A 9426-nucleotide genomic window follows, 5' to 3' on the forward strand; every position below is an offset into this window, starting at 1 on the left:
CCTCCATTCCCCTCCTCCCTCCTTCACTCCCCCATCCCCCTCCCCTCCATCCCCCCTCTTCCCCTCCTCCCCTCCCCCTTCTTCCTCCCCCTCCCCCCTCCCCTCTCGGAACTTGGGCTTCCAGGTGAGGTTTCACCAGATCAAAAAGCTCCTGCACTGAAGGAAGTTTAGAAACTTCTGAAGGCTCCACCCTCTTAGGATTTCGTCCTGCGGCCGGTGTGGACTGGGGGCGACCGTCCCCTGAGCCGCGGGGCCTCCTGGGGCGGGGTCCCCGCTCACCTCGCGCCCCGCGCCCTGAGGTTTCTGCTCTGGGACTTTGCAGACCTCAGGCTGCTGGAGTCCGACCCCGAGTCCATCGGCCGCCACTTTGCTTCCAACAGCAGCTCCGTGGCGGCCGCGATCCTGGTGCCTTTCATCGCCCTCATCATCGCGGGCTTCGTGCTGTATCTCTACAAGCACAGGTGGGGGCGGGGGCACGGAGGGGGAGGGGGCGGGGCCGTGTCTCTCGGAGCGCGGGGGGGCGGGGGAGTCACGGAGGGGCGGGGCCGTTGTCCGGAGCGGAGCGCAGGGGGCCCGGGGCGAGGGGGGCACGGGGGCGGGGCCGCGTCTCGGAGCAAGGTGGGGGCGGGGGCACGGGGGGCGGGGCCGTGTCTCGGAGCAAGGTGGGGGCGGGGGCACGGGGGGCGGGGCCGTGTCTCGGAGCAAGGTGGGGGCGGGGGCACGGGGGGCGGGGCCGTGTCTCGGAGCACAGGTGGGGGCGGGGGCACGGGGGGCGGGGTCGTGTCTCGGAGCAAGGTGGGGGCGGGGGCACGGGGGGCGGGGCCGTGTCTCGGAGCAAGGTGGGGGCGGGGGCACGGGGGGCGGGGCCGCGTCTCGGAGCAAGGTGGGGGCGGGGGCACGGGGGGCGGGGCCGTGTCTCGGAGCAAGGTGGGGGCGGGGGCACGGGGGGCGGGGTCGTGTCTCGGAGCAAGGTGGGGGCGGGGGCACGGGGGGCGGGGCCGTGTCTCGGAGCACAGGTGGGGGCGGGGGCACGGGGGGCGGGGTCGTGTCTCGGAGCAAGGTGGGGGCGGGGGCACGGGGGGCGGGGCCGTGTCTCGGAGCAAGGTGGGGGCGGGGGCACGGGGGGCGGGGCCGTGTCTCGGAGCACAGGTGGGGGCGGGGGCACGGGGGGCGGGGTCGTGTCTCGGAGCAAGGTGGGGGCGGGGGCACGGGGGGCGGGGCCGTGTCTCGGAGCACAGGTGGGGGCGGGGGCACGGGGGGCGGAGCCGTGTCTCGGAGCAAGGTGGGGGCGTGGGGCACGGGGGCTCCAGGACGCCGGGGCCGGGGCGGGGCTGCAGGACGCGGCCAGGCCCATCTCCGCCCCGGGCCCGCCCCGTGCGACCCGGACCCTCCCGCCCCCAGGAGAAGACCCAAAGTTCCCTTCAACGGCTACGCGGGCCACGAGAACACCAACGTCCGGGCCACGTTCGAGAACCCGATGTACGACCGCAACATCCAGCCCACGGACATCATGGCCGCGGAGGCGGAGTTCACGGTCAGCACGGTGTGTACCGCGGTATAGCCCCGGCCGCCCGCCGCCGCCGCCACCGAGAGAACCGCCTCCGGCAGCCGGTGAGGAGGGGGCGGGGCCGGGGGCGGGGGCGGGAGTCGGGGGCGGGGCCATGGAGTCGGGCCGGGGGTGGGGCCGGGGGCGGGGCCGGGGAGTCGGGGGCGGGGCCATGGAGTCGGGCCGGGGGCGGGGCCGGGGAGTCGGGGGCGGGGCCGGGGAGTCGGGCCGGGGGCGGGGCTAGGGGCGGGGCCGGGGGGGTCGGGGGTGGGGCCGGGGAGTCGGGGGCGGGGCCGGGGAAGTCGGGGCGGGGCTAGGGGCGGGGCCGGGGGGGTCGGGGGTGGGGCCGGGGAAGTCGGGGCGGGGCTAGGGGCGGGGCCGGGGGGTCGGGGGTGGGGCCGGGGAGTCGGGGGCGGGGCCGGGGAGTCGGGGGCGGGGCCGGGGAGTCGGGCCGGGGGCGGGGCTAGGGGCGGGGCCGGGGGTCGGGGGTGGGGCCGGGGAGTCGGGGGCGGGGCCGGGGAAGTCGGGGCGGGGCTAGGGGCGGGGCCGGGGGGGTCGGGGGTGGGGCCGGGGAAGTCGGGGCGGGGCTAGGGGCGGGGCCGGGGGGTCGGGGGTGGGGCCGGGGAGTCGGGGGCGGGGCCGGGGAGTCGGGCCGGGGGCGGGGCTAGGGGCGGGGCCGGGGGGTCGGGGGTGGGGCCGGGGAGTCGGGCCGGGGCCTGGGGAGCTGGGGCGGGCCCTGGGCGGGGCTGGGGTCGGGGACGGGGAGCCGGGGCGGGGCCAGGGGAGTCGGGGGCGGGGCCGGGGCGGGGCCAGGAGCGTCGTGTCGGGGGCGGGGCCTGCGCGGGGAGCCGGGGGCGGGGCCTGGGCGGGGACACTGCTCCTGGGGTCGCGGCCCTGCTGCGCCCCCCTGACCCAGGGCCTCCCCACCACTCCCGGGCGGGTGCCGGCGGGAACCCCGTTGGATGGGGAAACAGGCTGGGAAGAGGAGTCTGGGGGGGGACCCGGAGCCCTGGGGGGGGACCCGGAGCCCTCGGGGGCGAGCTCGCAGACCTAGCAGGTGCCGCACCCTCCCCCGTGGCCGCGTAGACGCCTGCATGTCCCCATCCACGCGCGGAGCCGTAGGGCTGCACGGACACGTGGGTGCAGGGAGCGTGGACAGGGGTGGCAGAGGGTCAGGGTCGGGAGCCGGGCCCAGGGCCGCGTGGCTGGAAAGCCTGGGGACCTCAGAACAGGCCTGCAGCCTGGAGGTTCCATCAGGGGGACCTCACCCTGACCCAGGGGCATCCGCTGCCTGGAGGAGGCCACCGCTGTGGGGCAGCCAGGCTGCTCCAGAGTCTACTGATGTAAACGCAAACACACCTGAAAAAATTCCTTGGCAGCAACGTGTAGACCTGCCCCTAGCGCTTGGCCGGCGCCACGGGAGGTGACACGTGGAGGTAACCATCACCCGGGGCGCACTGGGGCCTGCCCGTCCCCGCCTGCCTGGGTCCTCCCCGGCCCTCCTTGCCGCCACTTCCCCCCCACCCCCCAGGTTATTTCTCTGCCTCAAGTGTAAGCTTAGAACGGCAGGTATTAGGATCATTTATACAGAAAGAGATGAAAGTCATTTTCAGAAAACACAAAGGCCATCCTTGAACACAACTAACTTACCGAGTCTTCCCACGCCCTTGGCATCCGTCTGACACAAAGGTTCAGAGGAGGAGGAGGAACTGGTGCAGGATCCAGGCTCGGCTCCTGGTTTCATCTTTGCCATCCCTTTCTCTTTCTCCCACTCAGGGCTCGTACAGACAGAAAGCAAAACAGAAAAAGTAAAAGCCCCTCTGCTGATGTAAATTGGGCCTTCCGGGGGCTCAGCGGTGATGAGAGAAGTCAGATGCCCCCTGATCTGCGTCCCCCACCATAGCCCCTGCTCCCCGCCTGGGGCTCTGTTGCCCTCCCCCCGGCCCGGGCCGGGGTCACATGCAGTTGGCGGCTCCAAGTCTGAGCAGCCTGGCGTCAGCCTTCAAGGCGTCAGAACCTCGCACCCAGTGCCCAGCTCCCCAGCTGGGCTCCTCAGGGAGGGTCCCCCCGGCCCGGCCCGGAGCAGGACCACAGTGAAGACATGAGAGAGCATTGCCCGGCCCAGGGAGGGGCATGTGGAAACCCCCCTGAACACACACACACGTATGTTTAAAATGAGAAATTAGGTGATAAATCCACGTGGGGCGTAACAACAGCTGGAATCAAAATAGGAACCGAGATAGGAAAGTCTCGAGGCCCGTGGGGTCGGTGAGGCCGGCGAGGGCTGCGCCATGGCTTGCGTGGGCCCTGTCTTCCCTTATGGCTGGTTCGGAGACGCCGTGGTCATCGGGCCAGTGTGATCGGCCCGGACCCAGTCCTCGGTGCCCGTCAGCCTCACTGCCGTTTGTCCTCCTGATTCTGAAGCTAAAACGAAAGCATTTCCTGAGCCCCTGGGGGCTGAGGGCCGTGGGCACCGGGCGCGGGGTGCGTGGCGGCCAGGGTGGGAGCCGGGAGGCCTGCACCTGCGCCCGCATCCGTGGGGGTGCGAGGACCCGCCACTGACGCCCCTCCTCCGTGTCCCCCCCCCTGCTGCTCCGGCACAGCCCCCGCGACGCGCCCTCGGGCCAGTTCTCCAGGACGGGCTCCAGGCCCGAGCAGCGCGCGACCTCGCCTGCCCCCCGCCTGTGTCTGCTGCTGGGCCCGCGCCCGCACCTGCCGCCCGGAGGACGCCCGCTGCGCCCTGACTTGGGGCAGGAAGGGAGTGGGGCTGAGGGCCCGGGAAGCCTGCGGAGCTCGTGGACGTGCCCGTGGGGGGCCTGCGCACGCGCACACGCCTCCTCCCTCGAGGCCCACGCGGGACTGCAAGCCCAGGAGACAGAGCCGCGGGGAGGACGACGAGCGTGTGCTGGGCCGCGGATGGACGGAGAGCCAGGAGCACCCCGCGCAGAGGAGCGTCTTGGGAAGTACTTTGGGAATCCGTTTATTTTTTCCAGCAGAATTTTATTGCGTTTAAACCCAGTGAGTCACAAAGTCGTTCTGGGCCCCGGGCAGTGCTGGAGGGGCAGGAATCCGGCCCGGAGCCCCAGGCCACGTCTGCCGTCAGGGAGTCCGAGGTCCTGCAGCACCTGGGGGGTGGGCAGTGCCGGCGGGGGGCAGGCCGACCCCGGGCCCCAGCCCCGGGGCTGCCCTGTGCGTCTCTTCTCTGTCCATGCCGCTTCCAGAGCTCACGACACCCCAAATCTAGGAAGCATTATTGCTTTATAAGTGAGAAAGCAAGGCCCACGTCAGTGGGGGGAGGCCACCCCAGGGGCCTGGGCAGGAGGGGCCCAGGCAGGGCAGCGGGCTCCTCCGCAGCAGGACCAGCCACCGGGCCCCCAGCGGGTGCAGCCCCCGGCTCCACAGACACGGCACCCGCGGCTCCCGAATGCAAACCACAGAGGGAAGGGAAGTCGCCTTGTCCCCCCATCCCTCGCAAGCACGTGCAAGCATCCCGCGGTGCCTCGGTTGTTACCGAATTTCGGATCAGTCTTGTTGGGACGCGAACTAGTTTAGGAATCAAATGGGAGCTTTAGAGCCACCTCTCTGCCCCCAGGAAGGCCCCGCCGGGCCCATGCCACATGCTGGCCTCGGACGGTCCATCACACGTGGAAAAGCAAACAGAAACGGGAGGGAGTGGGGCGCCGGGGACCCCGCATCCTTAGGCAGGCGGCCCGACCGGCCTCCCGTTCGGGTGGGCACGAGGGTGCTGCGAGGCGGCCAGTCCAGCTGGCCAGGGGGGGGGCCCGGCCCAGACACACTCGCTCACACGCTCCTCTGTCCCCTTCCCTGAAAACCGAGGCAGGAAGTCCTCTGGCTGCTTCCCTTCCCCGCTCTCCACTCCCTCTCCAGCCCCACCTCCGCCATCCCCCGTGTGTCCCCGTGTGCGGTCCCAGGAGACCCCCAAACGGCACAGCCGCTGGGCACCCAGCACTCTGCCGTGCGTCCCCCATGCCCACCTCTGGCATCTTCACCCCACCCCAGAGGCTTGGCAGGAACCGGGCAGACAAGGCCTCTCGCCCGCCACCCACACCATACACGCCCACCGCCATCCCATGAGAGAAAAAAAAAAAAGTAAAACAAAAACAAAAAAAAAAAATCTTTTGTACAGAGATATATTTTTATTATACAAAGTTTGTACAGTACCAAAAAAAAGAAAGAAAAAAAAACGGTGTAAATTTTTTTTTCATTATTGTAGGTAAGCGGTAGTGGAAGCCTTTTTTGTAAATGTAACAAAATGTATAAATATGGTTTTCAGAAAACATCAAGTGCTGTAAATATGTAATCTACACACCTTCTCGGCTTGTCTGCAGTATATACATTTAATTTATCTGTCTCTGTATATGAGGCTTCCCCTGGGGTCCTGCATTATGGTACTTTCCTGAATTTGAAAGCAATTTTAAATTTTTTGAATTCAAATAAAATATAAATTTTTGCATTGGTTTCTTACATTTTAATGGCCTTTTTCGTGGTTAGGGGCAAGTGTGCCTTGGGAAAGGGGAGGAAAGGCGTATTTGGGGCCAGAAGCCAAGAGTGGAAATGTGGAAATCTACCAAATGCAAAATTTAACACAGAACGGAGCACGGACCTAAACAGAAGACCCGAAATACAAAAGTCTTACAAGAAAGCCCAGGGGAGAGCTCGTGATGTCGGGGTTGGTGGCGATCTCTGGGCTTGGACTCGGAGAGCACGGGCAACACAGGAGAAAGAGGTACCGGCCTACGGGATGGGAGGGGAGATCCGCACATCATGTGCTGGTCAGGGATCAGTGGCCACGCTAGGGAATTCCTACAATTCAACGATGGAAGCTGATTTTTTTTTCAAAGATTTTATTTATCTGAGAGGAGCACGAGCAGGTGGGGCAGAGGGCGGGGGAGCGAGCCCCCAGCAGAGCACGGCCCGAGCCCTACCTGGGCCCTGACGCCCCGCTCTCCCGTGGGGGTGGGGGGGCTGCGGCCCGGCCTTGGGGCTCTGCACCTGCCTCCTCAGTGAGGGACACTTTCCGGTCCCGGAAGCTACGGTGACTCACAATGGAATCAAAAGCCACAGAACGCGGATCCGTATTTGAAGGGATCCACTTGGCTTCAGCAGACGCAGGAGTCGGGCACGACGCCACCCCTGGGGCCCCCCGGGTGACTACAGCGCGACACCCACGCGCCGGCCTCACGCACTGACCCTGGTGTCACCCGGGATCGGGCTTCCCTCGCGGGCGACTGACAGGCTAGACTCCAGCATCCAGGGCTTGGGCATCGAAGGCGGGTCGAGGGCTGAGCTGTTTCTTCAGAGACGTTGTTGGTCCCTCGTCGAGACGCAGAACGCTGGCATGACCGACGGTGACCCGTCATCCCCCGCCCCTCGTCACATTGGCCCGGGGTGTCTGATGGCTGCAGGTGCCCCACCTCGGTCCCAGATGGGTGGCTGGGTGGCACCAGAGGGCCCGTCGCGCAAGCAGGCCGGGGCTCACCCGCAGGGCCCAGTGAGCCAGGTTGCCCTGGCACCTGCCGCAGGACCCTGTGCTCCACGCCGGCCCCGCACTGCACGAACCAGACTCCCCGCCACGGCAGCGCCCGGCCCGAGCCCTCGTCCCTCCGGAGCTACCCCGGGGGGCGCAGGGCTGCCTTTGTTCACCCGCGATCCCTCAGTGATGTGGCCTCGGGCGCCCAGACAGTCCTGAGGCTGCCTGGGCACGCCCCGTCTACCCGGCCCCGACCTCGCCTTTTCTTAAAGATTTTATTATCTATTGGGGAGGGGGGGCATGTACAGGGGGAAGGGGGAGGGCCAGAGGGCGAGCAGAGAGCCCGACCCGAGCTCGATCCCCGGCCCCCGGGACCAGGACCTGAGCCAAGGCGTGTGTGCATGTGTGCACGTGTGTATACGTGTGTATATATGTATGCATGTATGTCTGAATATGTGTATGTGTGTGTGCATGTGTGTGCACGTGTACATGTGTTCATGTGTGTCCGTGTATATGTGTGTACCTGTGTATATGTGTATATTGTGTGTATATGTATATGTGTGTATACGTGTATGTGTCTATGTATACGTGTGTGCATGTGTGTAAACATGTATACAGGTGTATATGTGTGTATATGTATTATCTGCATATACCTGTGTGTATGTCTGTGCATATGTCCATATATGTGTGTGTGTGCGTATCTGTGTATATGTGTATAAAAGTATGTGTGTACATGTGTATATGTGTGTACGTGAATATTGTGTCTATGTATATGTGTACGTGTGTATATGTGTATGTGTGTATGTGTCCGTGTATGTGTGTATATCTATATATGTATATACATGTGTGTACATGTGTGTATACAAGTATGTGTATGTGTGTACACGTGTGTATACATGTGTACGTGTGTATATTATGTGTGTATATGTGTGTGTATACGTGTATATACATGTATGTGTATATGTGCATAAAAGTGTGTGTATATGTGTATATATGTATATATGTGTATACGTGTGTATGTGTGTACATGTCTGTGTATATGTATACATGTGTGTGCATGTGTGTGTATGTGCACGTGTGTATATGCATGTGAGTGTGCATGTGTACACACGGGTATACGTGTGTATGTGTGTGTACACACGCGGTGCAGGACACGCGTGTGTGCTGGATTGAGAGCGTGTGTGCTGTGGACCGACAGCCTTGATACGGTGGCCACTGCCCACGCCGCGGCAGCCAAGCGGCCCCAGGTGAGGACTGGACGGCGCCAGCGTTGCACACGCGTTCCGCCCGGGAGCCCCGTGCCAGCTGTGGTGGCCACGGCTGCTGCCCCGGCTGGCCGCAGGAAGCGAGTCTCCGGGAGAAGCGACGTCGTGAGGGGCCACAGAGCCAGGAGACGCAGGATCCCGAGGATGGCTTCCCCCGATGCCGCACCGCCCGTGAGCCACCCCGGAAAAGCCCCGGCCCCTCCTCCGCACTCCCAGCACACGAGCCGTCTCGGGGGGCTCCCCTGCAGGCCTCGAACCCCTGCCCCGGGGCAGGTCCCCTGTGAGCGACCAGGACTACGCGACCAGGCAAGGCCACGGCCCACACATCCGCGACCAGGGCCACGAAGGTGACTGCGCTGTATTTCGTGGGCCTGAGATGCACCAAGTGCCCGTGTTGGCTGGGCGTGGGCGGCAGGTGCCACGGCCTCAGCTCCCCCGGCCTCTTCCACGTCGTGAGCGGCTGGAGCGGATGGAGAGGGAGAGGCAGGGTCCCCGCCTGACGGAGTAGGGGGCTCCGTGGGGCTCCATCCCAGGACCCTGGGGTCACGCCCCGAACCCCCAGCGAGCAGCAGAAATCTGGGAGGCCCTCCCGGGAGCACCGTCTCTGGCGGGGACTGGCCTGTAGGAGCGCCGCGGCTGGGGGGCTCGACACTCTCGAGGAAACTCAGTTGTTCAATATCTTTCATTTTTTCTTTTTTCTTAACTTTTTTATTAAGCTTTTATTTTTAAGCAACCTCTACCCCGATGTGGGGCTCGAACCCGCAAACCCAAGACCAGGCGTTGCATGCTCCAGCCACGGAGCCAGCCAGGCGCCCCTCGCTTTCATCCGGATCGAGTCTGATCGAGTCCTCACAGCCAGTCGTCAAGGTAACCACGAGGTTGGTGAGCACGGACACGAACGTGCCAGAAGCACCTGCCCCATGAGTCACGGGACGGAAACCCGTTCACCCCTCGGTACGTCCCGGCTTCCGTGTCCGCCCACCACCCACTTCACCCCGTGACACGCAGAGTCTCCGACCCTGGGCGCGGGTGTACTCAGCACACCCGGGCCTCTGAGCAGCGCTGGGATAGGGGTTGGAGGGGAGTGAGCTCAGCTCGAGCTCTGACGCTCGCCTTAAAAGAAA

At 65.2% G+C, this 9426-nt stretch overlaps 1 protein-coding gene across 1 annotated transcript in view; it reads left to right on the forward strand.

Annotated features, from left to right (window-relative positions):
• Window positions 1–6031, forward strand: part of CSMD2 (CUB and Sushi multiple domains 2) — a gene marked incomplete at its 5' end in the record, with an annotated part of 437990 nt that extends 431959 nt beyond the window's left edge. The window contains 3 exons of the mRNA XM_038557633.1: window positions 323–461; window positions 1402–1611; window positions 4150–6031. Of these exons, the coding sequence (XP_038413561.1) occupies window positions 323–461; window positions 1402–1561 (299 nt within the window). The remainder of the gene's footprint in view (window positions 1–322; window positions 462–1401; window positions 1612–4149) is intronic.
• Window positions 6032–9426: the final 3395 nt, after the last annotated feature.

This window comes from Canis lupus, chromosome 15, assembly GCF_011100685.1.
Source record: "Canis lupus familiaris isolate Mischka breed German Shepherd chromosome 15, alternate assembly UU_Cfam_GSD_1.0, whole genome shotgun sequence".
NCBI lineage: Eukaryota > Metazoa > Chordata > Mammalia > Carnivora > Canidae > Canis > Canis lupus.